This window comes from Macaca mulatta, chromosome 4, assembly GCF_049350105.2.
Source record: "Macaca mulatta isolate MMU2019108-1 chromosome 4, T2T-MMU8v2.0, whole genome shotgun sequence".
NCBI lineage: Eukaryota > Metazoa > Chordata > Mammalia > Primates > Cercopithecidae > Macaca > Macaca mulatta.
In genome coordinates, this window is record NC_133409.1 from 143,437,448 (window position 1) to 143,459,042 (window position 21,595).

At 39.3% G+C, this 21,595-nt stretch overlaps 1 protein-coding gene and 1 pseudogene across 2 annotated transcripts in view; both read right to left on the minus strand.

The window, feature by feature from the left end:
• DNAH8 (dynein axonemal heavy chain 8) overlaps nt 1–21,595 on the minus strand; it is a 317,698-nt gene that overhangs the window by 265,932 nt on the left and 30,171 nt on the right. For both annotated transcript variants that reach the window (XM_078000047.1, XM_028847604.2), the window contains 3 exons: nt 16,502–16,615; nt 10,584–10,691; nt 7,382–7,483 (listed from right to left, as the gene is read on the minus strand). In XM_078000047.1, the coding sequence (XP_077856173.1) occupies nt 7,382–7,483; nt 10,584–10,691; nt 16,502–16,615 (324 nt within the window). The remainder of the gene's footprint in view (nt 1–7,381; nt 7,484–10,583; nt 10,692–16,501; nt 16,616–21,595) is intronic.
• LOC144340673 (dnaJ homolog subfamily C member 2-like) lies at nt 4,483–6,243 on the minus strand (annotated as a pseudogene).

Consider the following 21,595-nt stretch of genomic DNA (forward strand, 5'->3'; position numbering starts at 1 on the left):
AAATAACGTCAGAGAAACTCTAGATGAAAACATGGAATCCTGCAAGTAATAATAAAAACAACAGAAATGAGAAACTCCTAGGAAGATGATAAGTTGTTTTGAATCTGGGAATGAGGGGAGCAAGAATGATTAGGAAAACAGAAAGAAGATAAAGAATATTAGCAAATAAGGGGACATCTTATATAGTAAGACAAAGAATAGTAAGAGAATATTATCAACATTAAGTCAATAAATTACAAATTTTAGACAATTTGGGGAAATTCCCCAAGAATATCAACTTACTAAAACTGACTCGAAAAGAAATAGAAAGTATAGTCAAATAGTTTTTTTAATAAACAGGCCAGGTGTGGTGGCTCATGCCTGTAATCCCACCACTTTGGGAGGCAAAGGCAGGATGATTGCTTAAGCTCAGGAGTTTGGGACCACCCGAGAAATACAGCAAAACCTTGTCTCTACAATAATAAAAACATTACCCGGGTGTGATGGCATGCACCCGTGGTCCCAGCTACTTAGGAGGCAAAGGTTGGAGGATCCCTTGAGCCCAGGAGGTCAAGGATGCAGTGAGCTTGATCATGCTACTGCGCTCCAGCCTGGGTGACAGAGTGAGGTTTTTTCTCAAAATGAACAAGTAAAATAAATAAATAAGCAATAGTATATTTGCAAAGCATATATATGATAAGGAATTAATATCCAGAATATATAAAGAAATCCTACAACTCAACAACCACCACCAAAAAAAACCAAACAACCCAATTCAAAAATGGATAAAGGGCCTGAGTAAATATTTCTGCAAAGATGTACGAAGGGCCACTAAGCATATGAAAAGATGCTCAGCCATCACTAGCCACTAGGGAAAACAAATCAAAACCACAATGAGATGTCACTTCACTCCATACACATTAGAATGGCTCTTATCAAAATAATAGAAAATAAAAAGTGTTGGCAAGGAAATGAAGAAATTGGAACCCTCCTGCATTGCGGGTGGAAATGTAAAATGGTGTAGCCACTGTGGAAAACTGTTTGGCAGGAACTCTAAAAGTTACACATAGAATTACTATATGACCCAACAATTTCCCTTCTAGGAATACACCCAGCAGAACTCATAGCAGGGGCTCAAACAGATACACACCAATGTTCATAGCCACATAATTCACAATAGCCAAAAGGTAGTAACAAATCAAATGTGCATCAGCAGAGGAATGGATAAAAATATATGGGCTATACATACAATGGAATATATTACTCAGCCATGAAAGGGAATGAAATTCTGATACATACTAGAACATAGATGAACATATTACACTAAGTGAAATAAACCAGACACAAAAAAACAAATATTGTTTAAATCCACTTATTTGAGGTACCTAGAATAGGAAAATTCATAAAGACAGACAGTCAAAACAAGTTACTAGGGGCCAGGGCAGAGAGTTTGGGGAATTTATTTATTTATTTTATTTTTTTCTGAGAGGGAGGTTTGCTCTTGTTGCCCAGGCCGGAGTGCAATGGTACCATCTCGGCTCACTGCAACCTCCAACTCCAGGGTTCAAGTGATTCTCCTGCCTCAGCCTCCTGAGTAGCTGGGACTACAGGAGCCTGCCACCATGCCTGGCTAATTTTTGTATTTTTAGTAGAGACGGGGTTTTACCATGTTGGCCAGGCTGGTCTCGAACTCCTAACCTCAGGTGATCCGCCTGCCTCAGCCTCCCAAAGTGCTGGGATTACAGGCGTGAGCCACGGTGCCCAGCCTGAGTTTGGGGAATTATTTAATGACTACAGAGTTTCAGTTTAGAATGATGAAAAAGTTCTGAAATGGACAGCAGTGATGGTTGCAAAACACTGTGAATGTAGTTAATGCCACTCAATTGTATGGTTAAAATAGTAAATTTTATGTTATTTTTATCATAATTAAAAATTTTTAATTATACGAGAAGCAGGAAATTAAAAATCTTTTCACAAAGAAAATGCTTAACAGATGAGTTCTATCAGACTTGCTTTTTGTTCAGTATTTCCAGTTTTATTTTTTTTCCAGTTTTATTGAGGAATAATTGACAAACAAAAATTGTATATATTTAAGGTACACAACATGATGGGGTTTTTTTGGGTTTTTTTTGTTTTTTTTGTTTTTTGAGACGGAGTCTCGCTCTGTAGCCCAGGCTGGAGTGCAGTGGCCGGATCTCAGCTCACTGCAAGCTCCGCCTCCCGGGTTCACGCCATTCTCCGGCCTCAGCCTCCGGAGTAGCTGGGACTACAGGCGCCCGCCACCTCGCCCGGCTAGTTTTTTGTATTTCTTAGTAGAGACGAGGTTTCACCGTGTTATCCAAGATGGTCTCGATCTCCTGACCTCGTGATCCACCCGTCTCGGCCTCCCAAAGTGCTGGGATTACAGGCTTGAGCCACCGCGCCTGGCCCCATGATGTTTTAAAAGATGTATACATTGTGAAATGTTTACCAAAATCAAGCTAATTAGCATATCCTCACCTCACATAGTTACTTTTTGGGGTGGGGGGTGTGAGTTACTTTTTGGGGTGGGGGGTATGACCTCCTTTCTTAGCAAATGTCAAGTATGCAATACATGGTGCATGCCTGTAGTCCCAGCTACTAGGGAGGCTGAGATGGGAGGATGGCTTGAGCCCAGGAGGCGGAGGTTGCATTGAGCTGAGATGGCACCAGTGCGCTCCAGCCTGAGCAATAGAGCTAGACCTTGTCTCAAAAACCAAAAACAAAATGGTATTGTGAACTATAGTCATCATACAGTACATTAGATCTCCAGAATTTATTCATCCTGCAAAACTGAAAATTTGTACTCTTTCACCAATATCTCGTCATTGTGCCATCCCTCTCCAGCCCCTGGTAACCACCATTCTACTCTCCGCTTCTAAGAGCTTGACTTTTTTAGATTCCACATATAGATGAAAAAAGGCAGTATTTGTCTTTCTGTGTCTGGCTTATTTCACTTAGCATAATGAAATAAAGTTCAGCCGTGTTGTCAAAAATGACAATATTTCCTTCTTTGTAAAGACTGAATAATATTCCATTATATATATGTATCCATACACACACACATACAAACGCATACTTGTATACATACATACCCTATATACCACATTTTCTTTACCCATTCATCTGTCAACAGGCACTTAGGTTGTTTCCGTATCTTGGCTATTGTGAATAATGTTGCAATGAATATAAGAATGCAGATATCTCTTTGAGACAGTTATATCATTTCCTTTAAATATTTACCCAGAAATGAGATTGCTGGATCATATGGTAGTTCTATTTTTAATATTGGGGGGAACCTCTATACTATGTATCATAATGACTACACTAATTTACATTCCTACCAACATTCGTTACCATTTGTCTTTTTCTGTAGTAGGCATTCTAACAGGTGTGAGATGATACTTCATTGTGGTTTTTAATTGGCAAAGCTGGAGGCATCACACTGCCTGATTTTATACCGTAGTATATTTGTATGTACTACCAAGCTATAGTAATCAAAACAGCATGGTACTGACATAAAAACAGATACATAGACCAATGAAACAGAATAGAGAACCCAGAAATAAATCCATGCATTATGGTCAACTGATCTTTGACAAAGGTTCCAAGAACACACAGTGAGGAAAGGGCAGTCTCTTCAATAAATGGTCTTGGGAAAACTGGATATCCACAAGCAAAATAATAAAATTGAACCATTGTTTCACATGACATACAAAAGTCAACCTAAAGTTGACTAAAAATGTAAAGATAAGACCTGAAACTCTAAAATTACTAGAGGAAAATGTCGGGAAAAGCTACTTGGCATTGATTTTTTGGATGTGACCCCAAACGTACAGGAAACAAAGGCAAAAATAACAAATGAGATTGTATCAAACTATAAAGCTTTTGCACAGAAAAGAAAACAGAGTGAAGACACAACCTACAGATTGGAAGACAGTATTTGCAAACCATATATCTAATAAGAGGTTTATTCCCAAAATATATAAGGAACTCAAATAACTCAATAGGAAGAAAATAAATAATCTGATTTTAAAATGAACAAATGAGGCCAGGCATGGTGTCTCACACCTGTGATCCCAACACTTTGGGAAACTGAGGCAGGAGGATCACTTGAGGTCAGGAGTTCAAGACCAGCCTGGCCAACATGGTGAAACCCTGTCTCTACTAAAAATACAAAACTTAACTGGGCGTGGTGTCAGGCATCTGTAATCCCATCTACTCAGGAGGCTGAGACAGGAGAATCGCTTGAACCTGGGAGGTGGAGGTTGCAGTGAGCCGAGATCGTGCCACTGCACTCCAGCCTGGGTGACAGAGTGAGACTCCATCTCAAAAAAAAATATTTAAAAAATGGGCAGAGGACCTGAAAAGACATTTCTCAAAAGGAAACATACAAATAGCCAGCAGGCATTTGAAAAGGTGCTCAGCATCTCCAATTATCAGTTTTATTTTTTAAATGCATACACAACAAAGACTGTCCATAAGTCATTTCTCGGCTCCATTTGCATTCAGCAGTTGTTCCTGGGCATTTCATCGCCTTTACCACCTCAACAACTTCTTTATATCATTTCTTGAGGTCCTCTTTTGTCTTGCCAGGCACTGCTCCCTCTATTTTTCCTCATCTTTCAGGTGCATCTGAAGGAGGCCTACTTCATGTACTTGAGAGACTACTCCATGTTCTTTTAAAAATTATCCAAAGCCTTTTTTGTCGTCTTTTTTTTATGAGGGTCAATTTTTCAGAGGCTCAATTTTCTTTGCCAATAAGTTCTCTTGACTCCAAAAAAACAATGTGCGTTCATATAATTGGTAATAACTTCCCATATTGAATTAGTTCATGCAGAAAAGGGGCCTGTGGCTTTAATTAGTAACTGCAGACCAATGCTCCTCTTACCAATTTCTACTGCCATTTCCACCTTTGACAGGTGATTTCTCTGCATTCTTTGATGCTTGTCACACACACAAGCCTCCCCTTCCTCTTTCTCCATTCTAATTGGCTCATTTATTTCTTCCGTTTTTATCAGAGCAGCAATTCCTAGATTTTTGTAGATGAGGTATTTCACTGAAATGCTGTAAACTTGCTAGTTGAAGCCTATCAAAGTTTTTCCACTTCTTCCACCTTTTCCACTTATTGTCAGAAAAAGTGATTTCCGGTCTTCCTTGAATTTTGAAGGTTTGTCTTTTCCTTTTAACAACTCTTTTCTGGATATCTTTTCCCTTCTTTGCCAACAATACTTGTTGTTTAACTTCCTCTTCTTCCTCCTTAGCTATTCAAGCAGCTTTTAATTCAGCTTGTCTTTGCTTTTCTGTAGCCTCTTGCTTCTTCAATCTTGCTTCTTTCTTGGCTTTCTCTCTCTTTTTTTTTTTTTTTATGTTGAGACAGTCTTGCTCTGTCACCCAAGCTGGAGTGCAGTGGCGCGATCATGGCTCACCTCACTGCGGCCTCAGCCTCTCAGGCTCAAACAATTCTCCCACCTCAGCCTCCCAAGTTGCTGGGATTACAGGTGTGCACCAATACCCCTGGCTAATTTTTTGTAGAGACAGGGTTTCATCATGTTGCCCACGCTGGTCTCGAGCTCCCGGGCTCAAGCGATCTACCCTCCTCGGCCTCCCAAAGTGCTGGAGTCACAGGCATGAGCCACTGCGCCTGACCTTGGCTTTCTCTTCCTTGAATTTTTTTATTCTTGTATCACAGCTATGTGTATTATCAACTAATGTTTTCAATTCATTTCTTCTTTCTTTCTTTGTGCTCTTGTTGCTCTATTCTTCTTTTCAATCCCTCTCTTGTCACAATATTCTGCTTTCTTCCTTCTGTATTTAAATAAGAAAATTCTGTCCAAGCATAAAAACTACACCAGAAGGAATAAAATGATGGATTCATAACACCAGGTTTAGAAACTTTTTTTTGACCATCTGGAATTATTTTTGAATAGTGGGAAAAACACTTCAAAGAAACTGTCCCTTGCTTCACTTTTAGAAGGAACTGAGTTTCCAAATGTATGATCTACACTGTTAAATGCTCCTCTTTTCACTGGGTCATACATTTTATAATTTTAGTGATGCAAGTGAAGTAGTCATTATCTCTTTCCTTTATTGGTTCACCGGCTGCTTTCCATGATGTTTTAAAACCACTGCTTTATGAGCTGCTTTGATGTGTCTCTGTGTAGCTTTGTATCTTACATGGCTAAGTCCAAGACCTGCATAATGATCCTGATTCTTCCAGTCCTTAGAATCCACTGTTTTCAGCATGAGAAACACGAAATGCAATTCTTCCTCTTCTTATCCTCCAGTTCAGAGGTCAGAGCAAGGGTGATAGCAGTGCCCTGGCCAGGATGGCAGTCAGCACCAGGCCTGCAGGAATAATGGTTCCCATCCTGGGTGGAGGGCACTGCGATACTTTTCAAACTTGACCTCCCTGTTCAAGCCACACACTTTGGCACTACGAAGACCAGGGAACCTGCACACAGAGATGACCAATAACCACTTCCAGAAGGAGGATTCTTGCTGTGGCCATTTCTTTCCAACTTTCAATAAGCAGGTCACTTTAATTCTATACAAACTTTTTCAGAAAATGGAAAAAGGAGGAATACTTCCCCCCACCCTCCATTCATTCTGAGACATTAATGCCAAAAACACAGACAAGGTCAGTATGAGAAAGGAAAATTATAGGCTCTCTCCCTCACCAATACAGTTCCCGAAAATCCTAAACAAAACTGTAGCAAACTGAACTTGAGTGGCTTTTAAAAAGATAATTACACCATGACCAAGTTGAGTTTATCCCAGAAACGTTACGACAGTTTTAGAAAGTCTAAAAATGTCATCTATCACATTAACAGACTGAGGAGCAAAATTCTATAAGCATCTCAATCAATATGTGCAGAAGACAATTTTTCAAAACCCATTCATAACTTTAAAAAATATATCTTGGTACTAAACTAATCTGATCGAAGATATATTTAAAACTTACAAAAGCATCCAACTAAATCGGGGAAATGTTAGAAACATTGTCTTCTAAACCAGGATCAAAATTAGGATGCCAACTACTACTGTGTTTATTTAAGGATACATGGTAATCCTAACCAGTGCAAAAAAAAGGCAAAAAGTTTAATTACAACAGGGGCTGGAATGAGATGTAGTGGCCAGAGCATATGAAATGGCACACAGGAGTCTAACACAGGCAGCCATGGAGAAGATGAAAATTAAATTATACCCTAAGAGAAGCACTAAATATAAAGGGAAATAGATAATGAGAATTGTATTCTTTTTATATTCTCAACACTACTCTGCAGGAAGTTTTTTCAGTTAACATATTTTGTGAATAAACAAAGTAAAATTGGGCAGGATGGGAAAAGATTTAATTTATGAAAATAAAAGTACTTCTACAAACCTGAATTTTCTTTAGTACCACTGGCGTTTCCTGATCCCATACATGGTTTAATCCTCCATCAGTAATATATGCTTTACATGCTGTTACCATTTGATTTGTTACCTAAAATAAATACAGGTACAAAATAATTATATGTAAAAAGAGAAAAAATATTTATATATAAATTTCAAACCACAAGCATAAAAATATGATAAAGAGTAAACCTATGGGCCAAGTGCAGTGGCTCATGCCTGTAATCCCAGCACTTTGGGAGGCCAAGGTGGGTGGATCACTTGAGCCCAGGAGTTCAAGGCCAGCCTGGGAAACAGAATGAGACTCTGTCTCTAAAAATAAAAAATAATAATAATAACATTAAAAAAAACTAGAGAACTTGAAATTGGAATTTTCATTCTCAGAATTTTAAAAGAAATTCTATTGATGAACTGAACATCAATTGGCACAAAAATGAGCAAATGAGTGAGCCAGAAAAGGGCAAAGATGGAAGAAAAAAAATTAAGAGAAATGCAAGTTAGATGCAAGGGGAGAGAATAAATTGAATGGGTAGGTGTGTTAGTCCATTTACACTGCTATCAAGGAACACCTGAGAACGGGTAATTTATAGAGAAAAGAGGTTTATTTGGCCCACAGCTCTGTAGGCTGTACACGAAGCATAGCACCGGCATCTGCTTCCGATGACAGCCCCAGGAAGCTTACAGTCATGGTCGAAAGCAAAGTGGGAACTGGCCTCGTATGACAGCAAGCGAGAGAGATGCCAGGATCTTTTAAACAATCAGCTGTTGCACGAACTCATTACCACAAGGAGGGCACCAAACCATTCATGAGGGATCTACTCCCATGACCCAGACACTTCCTGCCAGGCCCCATCTCCAACACTGAGGATCACATTTCAACATGAGATTTGGAGGGGACAAACATCCAAACCATATCAGTGAACTAGGAATAATCCAAGGCAAAAGAGGATTGTTTCCCAGGAATAAAGAGAAAGGAGGTCAGGTGCAGTGGCCCACGCCTGTAATCCCAGCACTTTGGGAGGCCGAGGCGGGCGGATCATGAGGTCAGGAGATCGAGACCATCCTGGCTAACACAGTGAAATCCTGTCTCTACTAAAAATACAAAAACTTAGCCGGGCATGGTGGCAAGCACCTGTAGTCCCAGCTACTTGGGAGGCTGAGGCAGGAGAATGGCATGAACCCGGGAGGCAGAGCTTGCAGTGAGCCAAGATCGCGCCACTGCACTCCAGCCTGTGTGACACAGCGAGACTCCGTCTCAAAATAAAAAAAAAAAAAAGAGAAACGAAAGTCTTTGGATTGAGACAACTCAGCAAGTGTAGAATGAGATAAATGTAAAAGAAAAAGTTTGAGATTTTAGAAATTCAAAGGTAAAGAAAAAATCCTAAAAGATTCCTGGGAGAATAAAACCAGTTACCTACAAAGGAAACAAGAATCAGATTAGCACCAAGCTTCTCATCAACAATATTGAATACTAGACAATGATCGAGCAATATCTTCAACTTCCCAGGAGACAATGATGTCGAATTTAAAATCCAAGTCACACCAGCATCTGAGTGATCACACAAAATGAAAGTGATTTTCAGACATGTAGAAATCCAGGAAGTTCACCACCCTGAAACCCTCTCTGAAAGAACTTTTTTCAGCAAAAGAAATAATGAATCCAAGAAGGAAAAAGATGTGGGAATCACAAAACAGTGGTGATCAATAAATTAGCAATACTTGGATTTTAGTCTGAATACTTGTTGATTCACAATGTTGAAAAAAATGTTAAGAATAATATGGAACTGTTAAAAAAAAAGTATTCGTGATACTTGCATAGCAAGAGACTTTATTCAGGACCCTTGTGATAGGTATAGGGACCACTGAAATGGGATCTTGCAGCGGGAAGGAGAGATTGCACTCAACTCTGAACACAGCGTGGGCAAGCAGGAATGTACAGCCAAGGGGCAGGATGGGGGTCAGTGGGTGGAAAATTATTAAGAGGAAACATCAGAGGTAAGGGGGATTTTGGCTAAACTGACCTAACAGGATTCTTGCTCAAGACAGGCCAAAGTGATCGGACAACACCTGGGGGGTCGGGGAGAATGAAAACCTGATCAGATATCTAGAGTCATCAGATATCGAGAATGGGCGGTTCTTGCTAAACTGACTTAGCAGGGTTCTCTGCTCAAACTAGATTTTACTAGAAAGTGCACAGATGGGCCTACCAGAAGATTCAGAAGCCAAGCAAAGAATCTTTCTCAGAACTAAAAATGATCTCAATGTGGGACATATATGGCAAGAATGAGAGAGACTGGTAAAGAGGAAGGATTCTGAGAGTCTTGTCGTATTTAGGACATAGTGATTAAACCTATACTTTGCTTTTTAAAAAAACTTAAAATGTGACTGTGACTTTATATATTTAGTTGTGCTTGAATAATTTAGAAATAAATTCTATTCATGTGGGGTTTTTTTCCTGTTGTTGGGTCTTTTGTTTGTTTGTTTTTTGAGACAGGGTCTTACTCTCTTGCCCAGGCTGGAGTGCCATGGTGTGATCACAGCTTACCACATTCTTGAACTCCCAGGCTCAAGGGATCCTCCTGCGTCAGCCTCTGGAATAGCCAGGACTACAGGCACACACCACCATGCCCAGCTAACTTTAAAACATTTTTTTTGTAGAGCCAGGGTCCCCCTATGTTGCCCAGGTTGGTCTCAAACTCATGAGCTCCAGCGATCCTCCCACCTTGGCTTCCCAAAGCGCTGGGATTACAGCCTGAGCCACCACGCCTGGTCTCATGTGTTGCTTGAGTAATTTTTCAAATTATTTAAAATAATTAACCATGTGGTGCTACACAGGAAGATTTTACACAAAATATAGTGCTGATGGGAGTAGCTAAAGAAGCACTGTTAATAGTAAACACACTCCTATCTCTTGGGTAGAATCAAAACTATTTGAAATGAATAAATTAAAAAGCCACCAGGCACATTTTCTTTAAGTATTGGGGCTTACACCTGATAAACAGAAAAGTACCAATTACTCCCTTCAATTAAGTACAACCGAGTCCAGTCAGCACCTTTCTCTTCTTGCCCACTAGAAGTACTAAAACTCTGAGAGGCGCTCAGGCTTCCCAGTTCCCTTCCTAGGGCTCAGAAGGAAAGATTTGCTCACTTTTTCACAGGATGACATGTAATTTCCTCCCATAGAAACTTACCTTGATAAACAATGAGGTCATTCTCTCTGAGGTATTATAATACCTTGACACGCCGTGAATCATTCTGATGGCATTAATCAAATTTTGTATTCCATGTGCCATGGAAACCTAACATTGAAACAAATTAAGTGAATTCCATCATATGCATATAGTTTTAATAACCAATATTCTATAATACTCAAAACTCTAAACATGCACAAAATAGTACAGCATTTTTATCTTAAAATCAAATTTTACTAAATGCAATGCAGTATTCTAGACTAGACCCTGGAACAGATAATAGGACATTAGTTTTGACAAACAAAGGTAATACAAGATGTTAACAGGAGAAACTGGGTAAAGAGAATTCTGTGCTATCATTGCAACTTTTCTGTAAATCTGCACTTAAAAGTTTATCTAAAATTAAATTTTAGAGGTGAGAGCAATTTTAAGGTTAATAGTTCATTCTGCTCTTTTTAAAGGTGAAGAAACTGATACCTTGAGGGGTAAAGTGACTTTCTTATGGTCAGAAACATAGCTAAAATAGAAATCAGACTAGCATTCACTTTCTTTTATGCAACTCAGTTCACCTTTTAGCAATCCTACCAAGTGCCATTAGGCTCTGAAGATACTGGAAGAAATCCAAACCTATTCGTGAGTAGCTCACAGCAGAGTGGAAGAGATAAACACAAACAAGTAAAACAAGTAGAACAAGATAGAGCAAAGCAGAACAGGAACAACAAGGATATAAAACAATCGCAAACATAAACTGAATGCTTACTATATTCCAGGCTAAGAGCATTAGCATGTTATCCTAAGATATGCTGACAACAACCATGAAAGGTAGGTTTGATTACATCAGATATAAAACATCACTGATTGTAAGACTGCACCATTATTTTCTGTGCTATTGAGAAAGAAAAAAGACACCCAAGATGAGGAATCTAACTCCTACACAATACTAGGCCACCAGTGGGCCCTCCCTGTTAAGGTAAGCGTGAAATAAACCAACCATGGAGAAAAAGAGAGAAACAAAATGTACATACTACCAGGAGGAGGAAAGAAACCAAGCTTCTTTGAGAATGTATGCACAGGTACTCAACTGCAGTCTGAATTCATACGAATGGTACCAAAATCAAAAACAAAACAAAACAAAAAAAACACACCCTCAAGGACAGAACTAATAATTTAAGGTAGTATCAAGTCACAACCACAATGATTCATAAAACCTAACTGACTAAAGTATGTCCTAAGTTCAGAGATACTAAAATGTGAAAAAATGTCTTAGAATCTGTAAAATAAAGTGTCAGGCCTCTGAGCCCAAGCTAAGCCATCATATCCCCTGTGACATGCATGTATATACATCCAGATGGCCTGAAGTAATTGAAGAATCACAAAAGAAGTGAAAATGGCCTGTTCCTGCCTTAACTGATGACATTACCTTGTGAAATTCCTTCTCCTGGCTCATCCTGGCTCAAAAGCTCCCCCACTGAGCACCTTGTGACCCCCGCCCTACCCACCAGAGAACAACCCCCTTTGACTGTAATTTTCCACTACCCACCCAAATCTTATAAAATGCCCCCCCCCCATCTCCTTTTGCTGACTCTCTTTTCGGACTCAGCCCACCTGCACCCAGGTGATTAAAAAGTTTTATTGCTCACACAAAGCCTGTTTGGTGGTCTCTTCACATGGACGCGAGTGAAATAAAGCATTATCACTGTTCCCATTTTGCAAATGAGAAAACAGAGAGGTAGAGACGTTAAGTCCCTTGCCTAAGATCCAGCAGCTGCAAGTTACCTAGTGGAGATTCTGAGACCCTGCTTGTAACCATGATGCAAATCACTACGGAAGAACAGACAAAGCCAATGGCATCCCTGCCTTCAAGGAAATTTCCTTTTAATTGATGGGACAAGATAAAATATATAAGACTTTTTTTATTGGCAATGGAAGAAATACAGCCAAGAAAAACAACTACTGATTAGTGTATGGTATGTCCTAGACGTGGGGTGTCACTACAGAATAATTAAATCAGTTTTATGTGGCTTACGGAAATTAACATCATTACTTTATAGTTAACCTTGTATGTCAGAATCCCTATTATATATGGTATCTGTAGATCAAAAAGATCCTAATAAAAATATGCCTAGGAGTCCCTTCCACTTTTGCTAAGTCATGTCTACAAAGACCACTAAACTCCAATAAAGAGGGCTCAGGGATGGCATCAAATGGGTCCTTCAGGAAAATGTCCTTCATCTGAACTTTAAACATCATTATTTATAATAGTAGCTCCTTGAGTGCACTGCTGTTGTCCATGTATACACAGTGTTCAGATATCTTATATGTGAAACATATAATAGTAAGATATGCCTAAAGCACAATACCAGGGTGATAAAAAAAATGAAACATACATAAAACTTATGAACCAGAAATGGAAGCATGAATCCCCTGCACTTTTCCTACCCAAATGACAGTTATGAACTAAACAGCAATTGCTGGTTACTTTTAATCAGAATAAAGAAAATGAGGGGGAAAAGGAGTTGTTGAAAGTACAGATACAGTGGGTGTATGAGTGGGAAGCAATTATATGACTCAATACTATTAGTACTTCTGTCATTTCTAAAGGTAATGCTTGAAACCTTCCTACATGAGAGAATATAAAAAGCTCAACAACAACAAAATAACAATAATAAGGTACATCCATGGTTAGAGTAATCGAACAAAGTTTTTTAAAATTACTAGGATGAAAAAAACATAAGAACTAAATGATTTTTAAATTATATGAATTAAAACAAGTCTTTTGAATCAAGAAGTTGAAATCAGTATACCTTAAAATTTGGAGTCTTGATAGCAATAAAGAGTATTCTATCTTTCTTTCGAGTTTACTTTTTATACTGAAAAGCTTTAAATATATAGAAAAGTACAGAGAATAATATAATGACCACCTACTCCCATCACCAGATTTGACAAGTGTGAACATTGTGCCATAGTCACTTCCTCTATTATTTTTCACATCAAGAGCTACTTGCAGTAACCCTGGAGTAGACTTTAGGTATTATGTGTATTTCATATTTGCATCTTCAAATCTTGTGAGCAATCCGAAATGCTTGTGACATGTAATAATTTTAATTCTTCTTGGACAGAAATTTTAATTGCTCGTATTGTAAAGTTGGGGAATTAAGTCATCGAGCTACCAAGTAAGCCAAGCAACGGCCCCATTTCTCCAACACCATACAATTTAATTTTCTTTACTTGGTGTCATGTGCACAGAAATACCTAAGAAATGATATAAATGTTCTTATATTAAACAAATTTTACGAAGGTTCACAACACAAGTCCAGCCACTAGTAGCAGGGGTAAAAATGAGAAGAATGAAGTTTAAGAAAGTCATAATTCTTGGTGGGGAGGAAGGGAGAGAGATGTGAGCTGAAAAACTTCCTCTTGTGTACTGTACTCACTACCTGGGTGACAGGATCCATACCCCAAACCTCAGCATCATGTCATATACCCACGTAACAAACCTGCACATGTACCCCTGAATCTAAAATAAAGCTGTGATTTTTTAAACAGTCATAATTATTTGCAAATAACACTAATAAGTTTTAAATAAAATCTACAATCTCTTTATGGACTCAATTAAAAGACCCTGCTTTCTAAGGTCTTCCTGTCCCGTCTCTTGGTGCTCCTTGACGGATGATGGATTCCTCACGGCAGTAAGAAATGCACTTGTCCAAGACTCTCAACCGACATTTTTCCCTCCCCTTTCATATTAGACTTCTTGACTGCTAACACGCTCTTGGAATGATTATGAACTGCCTCTACACCTTCTTCTTCTCCAACTCTAAGTGATACAGGCCATAATGTCTTTCCTTCTCCCTGCCTCTAGGATGAAACCTGCATTGACCCAAGAAGGTTGGTCAACAAAACCATGTGGCCAGTGCTGCCACCTATATGGAAGATTTGACTACTTCTTAAAAAATTAGAGTGAAGAATACTGAATACAGATATCAGACACAAATTAAATTAATTTGAAAGCATTGGGCTGGGCATGGTGACTCACGCCTGTAATCCCAGCACTTTGAGAGGCGGAGGCGGGTGGGTCACTTGAGGTTGGGAGTTTGAGACCAGCCTGGCCAACATGGCAAAACCTTGTCTCTACTAAAAATACAAAAATTAGCTGGGCATGGTGGCACGCACATGGTGGCACCTTTCCCAGCTACTCAGGAGGCTGAGTCAGGAGAATTGCTTGAACCTGGGAGGCGGAGGTTGCAGTGAGCAGAGATGGCGCCACTGCACTCCATCCTGGGCGACAGAGAGAGACTCCATCCCAGGGTGGTGGGAGCAGGGGAAGGGAAGAGGAAGCATTTTAACTTAGAGAATACCTTGAAGAAGCAACATAGTAAAATGGAAAAATAATACGACCCATAATGCTAGAGACAGCTAGATTCAAATTTGGTCCCCCCACGGATCATCATAGAAATGCTCAAACTCAGTTTCCTAATCTTTGAAATGAGGGTCATTGCGCATACAGAATGAAAACATATGCAAAGCATGTAGCCCAATGCCTATAACAAAAGGTCAAGGATTCTCAAGCCTGGGAACATCTTTAAAAATGCAGCTGTCTGGTTAACCCTCCTGCCTACAAGTGATTTACAAAAGAAGTAACATCCAGGCAAAATGGGGAAATCCTGCCCTAAGTTCTCAACAACTACTAGCTTCCTTGAATTCTCCTTCTATTAAATAAAGGATAGAGTTTAATTTTCATATTTTATATGAAATACTATGAAATACCAGATTATAAATTTGAAGTTAATATAAACTTTAAAAAAATAAAAGCAAATGGTAGTGCTAACATGTTCTTTAAAGGATCTCTATGGAAATATTATGAGAAGAATAGGCTAGAAGTTAGAAGATGGGTTCCGTCCTGCATCTCTGATTAGTTGAGCGATGCTGGCAAAATCACTACACCATGATGAGTTTGGTTTCCTAATCTGTAAACTGGGAAATATCTACCTTGATAGGCAGCCCCGAAGATGGCCCCAGTGATGCTCACCCACATAGTACTCACACTCTTGTATACTCCCCTACCTGCCCAGAATGAACCAGACTCACTTGCTTCTAGTCAATAGAATACAACAGAAATGATGGGCTGTCACTTCAGAGATTAGGTTACAAAAAGAAGGTGGATTCTAACTTGGGTGTTCTCTCATTCTCCTGCTCACTCTTGGATCACTCACCCCAAGGGAAGCAAGTTGCCAGGTGGAGAGGCCCATGTGGCTAGGGACTGGGGCCTGCCAATAACCACATGAGTGAGCTGAGAAGAAGACTCTCCCCAGTCAGCCTCCCCGACTTCAGATGAGTCCACAGTCCCCCTTAGCCTCTGGGCAACCTCATGAAAGACTTGAAGCAGAAGCTCTTAGCTATGCCTTGCCTGGATTCCTGAGCCACAGAAGCTCTGACATGATGAATGCTCACTGTTTTTAAGCCACTCAGTTCTGAGGTAATTTGTTATGCAGCAAAGTGTAAATAATACATTAATATTTGCCTTGCTTATTTCATATTATACTAATGATTCACTATATATTTAAATATGGGTTAAAATATTAAATATAGTTTATCATTCTTCATAAATATATAAGAGGAAAATATATATTTTAAATAACTTTTGGAAGGATGTTTTTCCCCAACATATACATATTAAAAGATTTTTAATGTATTAATTATACAAGTCAATTTCTTAAATTGTACTTTTTTTATTTTTTAGAGATGGGGGTCTTCTTGCTCTGTCACTCAGGCTGGAATGCAGTGGCACAATCATAGCTCACTGCAGCCTTGCGCTCGTGGGCTCAAGCGATCCTTCCACCTCAGCCTTCTGAGCAGCTAGACTTACAGGTGCGAGCCATTGCACTCAGTTCAAAACTGTACTTTAAAAGCATACTTACTAGGTCATGGTTATAGAGAGGTTGACACACTTTTTCCAAAGTATACAAATATCTGACATTATCTTTGGATTCATTTGCTGTATCAGTGATTCTTGCATCCAAATCACGCCAATTCTAAGAAAAAAATGTATAAGAATTCTATGAAACATCCAAATATATCAGTGTGCTAAAGTTTACTCAAGAAATTCAGTCTTCCCAATCATACATATACTAAAATGGTAGATATTTAAGGGTAATTAATATATATTTTTCTTATAATACTTAAGACAAAGTTATATAAGCACCTTAAATGATTTACTAAAACTGAAGACTCATTCTCTTTATAATTAAAATTCTGTCTGTAGGCTTGAACTGGACCTGCTTCTGTGAGGAATGATTTTTCCAGGGTAATTATTTGTGACATTATATTACTCTGGGTCTTCAAGAATGGGTCAAGTTATTAAAACAGAACATCATGGCCGGGCCTGGTGGCTCACACCTGTAATCCCAGCACTTTGGGAGGCCAAGGCAGGCAGATCACGAGGTCGGGAGATTGAGACCATCCTGGCTAACACAGTGAAACCCCGTCTCTACTAAAAATACAAAAAATTAGCTGGGCGTGGTGGCGGGCACCTGTTGGCCCAGCTACTCAGGAGTCTGAGGCAGGAGAATGGCGTGAACCCGGGAGGCAGAGCTGGCAGCGAGCCGAGATCACACCACTGCACTCCAGCCCGGGCAACAGAGTGAAACTTTGTCTCAAAAAACAAAACAAAACAAAACAAAAACAAAAAACAGAACATTATTCAAAACAAAACCTTACTAGCAAAGTGAAGGCAATCTGAAATCAACAGTTTCTTGTAAGTGGTCATCAAATAGTACCTGCTTAAATAACTGATTATGAGAATGTTCTTCTTTATTTTGAGAAGAAAAATCTATCTTCCTGCAATCTCTGCTCATTTGTATAGTTTTGCATAATGGAGCCTAGTGAACACACAGCATCCCTTCAAATGTTTGAAGTCATTTACCATATCATCACTAAGTCTTTTATTCAAAGATGAGCACTCTCTGTGCCTTTAGTCATTTAATAAGACATGGTCTTTTTTTTTTTACTTTAGAACACGTAGGCTTTGTTACATAGTATATATGTGCCATGGTGGTTTGCTGCCCCTATCAACCCCTCATCTGGGTTTTAAGCCCCACGTGCATTAGCTATTTGTCCTAATGCTCCCCCTCCCCTTTCCCCGCTGACCCCTGACAGGTTCCGGTGTGTGATGTTCCCCTCCCTGTGTCCATGTGTTCTCATTTTTCAACTCCCACTTATGAGTGAGAACATGTGGTGTTTGGTTTTCTGTTCCTATGTTAGTTTGCTGAGGATAATGGCTTCCAGCTTCATCCAGGTCCCTGCACAGGATATGATCTCATTCCCTTTTATAGCCACATAGTGTATATGTGCCACATTTTCTTTATCCAGTCTATCATTGATGAGCTTTGGGGTTGGTTCCAAGGACATGGTCTTAATAGCTTCAACCTCTTGGCCTTTCTACTCTGGACGCACACAACATCACTCTAAACACACATGCTTCAGGAATGAAAGGAAGCCCTCAGTGTGATCTGGCCAATGCTGAGAAGAGCCAAAACATCACCTTCCTTTTTTCTGGAAACTACATCTCTCATAAAGCAGCCTAGGATCAAGTTGACTTGTATCAGTAATATCATTCTATCGACGGATTCGACTAAAACTGTTAAGTCTTTATCCAAAGTTGATCAATTTCTCTCTTTCAAATTCTTTCAGGATTTTTAACGTAGTCTTAATAAATGTTATCTTACTATTAACTGACCATTCTTAACATACTAGGGATGATAAAATCAAGTGCCTGTTTGAGAACTGGTCGGAGATGAAGAGAGCATGAAATGGAGAAGTCTACCCAGCAAAAACAGAAATAACATGCTCTGAACAAAACCATGTTAAAAAAATAATGGGAGCCAAACAGTTTGTCAACAAACCCATCCAACAAAGAAGTTGGGATATCAGTATGGCACCCCCACTCTTACCACTGAAGACCTTCTTGGATCTTTACATTGTCATCCAATATATTTCTTTCCCGCCCTCCTCAATGTCATTCATAGATTTGCTACCACATTTGCTTTGTATCCTTTCTAAAGACTACAGATTAGTATTTTTAACACAAAATGTCTGAAGGTCACTATGGCAGATCATTAGAGACCTCTCTCCAAGAGCTTAAATTGTATATGCCTTTGACCCACAAATTCATAAATTCTCTCCTAGGGATATGCCTTAGAGAAATTCTCACACATGTGCATCAGGAGACATGAATAAGAATGTTCACTGAATCATTGCTTGCAATAACCCCAAACTAGAAACAATCCAAATGTCCATTCTGGGATAATAGATAAATAAATTGTGGTGCATTCATGCAACAGAATGTGATACAGCAATAAAAACAAAGGTAGCAAATGAATAATAATGCACACATTAACATGATGAATTCTCACAAATAATGTTGAGTAAAAGCTGGTTGCAGAATATATGATATGACTCCATTTACATACATTTCAAAAAAATATAAAACTAAGTCTCAAAATTTGGTATTCTGGAGAAAAAAACTGTATAAACTTATTTCAAAATGTATACCAAAGGATGAAAATACATGAATTGTTAAGACAAATCTGGAAAAGAAAAACAAAGAGTAGACGTGCAAAAATTATGATGATTACAAGAAAATGAAGGCCAGGCGCGGTGGCTCACACCTGTAATCCCAGCACTTTGGGAGGCCGAGACAGGTGGATTACGAGGTCAGGAGATCGAGACCATCCTGGCTAACACAGTGAAACCCCGTCTCTATTAACAATACAAAAAAATTAGCCGGGTGTAGTAGCAGGCGCCTGTAGTCCCAGCTATTCGGGAGGCTGGGGCAGGAGAATGGCGTGAACCCAGGAGGCAGAGCTTGCAGTGAGCCGAGATCACGCCACCGCATTCCAGCCTGGGCGACTGAGCAAGACTCCGTCTCAAAAAAAAAAAAAAAGAAAATGGCAAACAGTGGCCGAGTGTGGTGGGTCATGCCGGTAATCCCAGCACTTTGGGCAGCCAAGGTGGGCAGATCACGAGATCAGGAGTTCAAGACCAGCCTGGCCAACATAGCGAAACCTTGTCTCTACTAAACATAAGAAAATTAGCTGGGCGTGGTGGCACATGCCTGTAGTCCCAGCTACTCGGGAGGCTGAGGCAGGAGGATTGCTTGAACCTGGGAGGTGGAGGTTGCAGTGAGCCGAGATCGCGCCACTGCACTCCAGCTTGGGTAACAGAGTGAGATTTCGTCTCAAGAAAAGAAAAAAGAAAATGACAAACAGTGCTGGGAAAATTAGCCAGCCATTTGGAAAAAAGAATGCTAGCTGAAGAGGTAAGAGCATGACCTATATCCTGCTTCCCCTCTTACTAACTCTGTGACCTTGGACAAGAAACTTAATCTCTCACTGTTCTTTATACAAAATGGGGAAGATAATAATAAGACCCATTTGATCCAGCTGATGTGAGGATTAAATGAAATGTTATAGGTAAGATACTGAACATAATGCCTGGCACATAGTAAGCACACAATAAATGTTAGCTGCTATTATTATCATTGCTATTAAATCTTACATGATTCACACAAATAAATTCCAAGTTAACTGAAGAATAAAGCATAAAGAAATAAAACCCTAGAAATAGAAGAAAAGGGTAATTCTATTTTAAATTTAGGTTAACCTTAATTTTGCTTTTTTTTTCTTTATTGAGATGGAGTCTCACTCCCATCACACAGGTTGGAGTGCAGTGGCACGATCTCGGCTCACTGCAACCTCCACCTCCCGGGTTCAAGCAATTCTTCTTCCTCAGCCTCCTGAGTAGCTGGGATTACAGGCATGCGCCACCACTCCCGGCTAATTTTTGTATTTTTAGCAGAGACAGGGTTTTGCCATGCTGGCCAGCCTGGTCTCAAACTTCTGACTTCAGGTGATCCACCCACCTCGGCCTCCCAAAGTGCTCGGATTACAGGCATGAGCCACCACGCCCAGCCAATTTATTCTTCTTAAGAAGGTCTTTTTAAACAATACATGAAAGACAAAAGCAATAAGAGGCTGAAAAAATTATTTCAACTAAATACAAAAATTCATTATAAATGATTCCATTTTTTAAAAATTAAAATATAAGCAATAAGAAAGCACATCTAGCACCCAGATTTCGGTTCCTAATTACTACTCTCCAATAAAATAAACCCAGGCTCCTTGGAGAAGTGCTGATCTCAGGACTAGGGCAGAACAAATACAAAATGAGCCTTCAGCATTATCTAGTGGTAGAGAGTAAAGAAGTGGTCCAAATAGAGTAAGGGAATCAGAAGGAAACACAGGAGCCAACCTGAAAGATTTCCCGATGGCCAAAGAGGAAACACAATTTGAGCAACAAACTAAATAATGATAGTATTCAATTATAACCGAAAGCATGAAATAAATACCCATGAGGCTATATTAATGAAAATAAATGATCAAATACATAACTACAATGAGAGAAGAGACAACTTTTTCTTACATAAGAATTCTGATTAATAAACGTGGAAGGAATGAGGGAACTAGAAAACCACCATTAGCATACCACAGTAATAACTGCCACAGTCAAGATCCATCTATGAAAGCTATTCATGTAGTTTAAGGTTATCTTCCACAAAATACAATACGTGTACAGTACAGAGACCTGGCAAATTCCACCCTAACTAAATGACCAATTTTAAATCAACAGTAATAAGGCACATCAATATAATGTACCCCCTGATAAGTCATACTGGGAAGAGCACATCAACTCTGGCATTCTTACCAAAGATGCATAACTTCAATGTATTCATGAGAAACCATCAGACAAACCCAAATTGAGGGACATTCTTCTAAATAACTGACCATTACTATTCAAAAGTATCAAGGTCATGAAATACAAGTATAGACTAAGGAACTGTTCCATTGGAGGAGGCTAAAGAGACATGACAGTCAAATGCAAATAGGATCCTGGATTGGATCCCAGAACAGATAAAAATACATAAGTGGAAAACCTGGAGAAATACAAATTGTGTG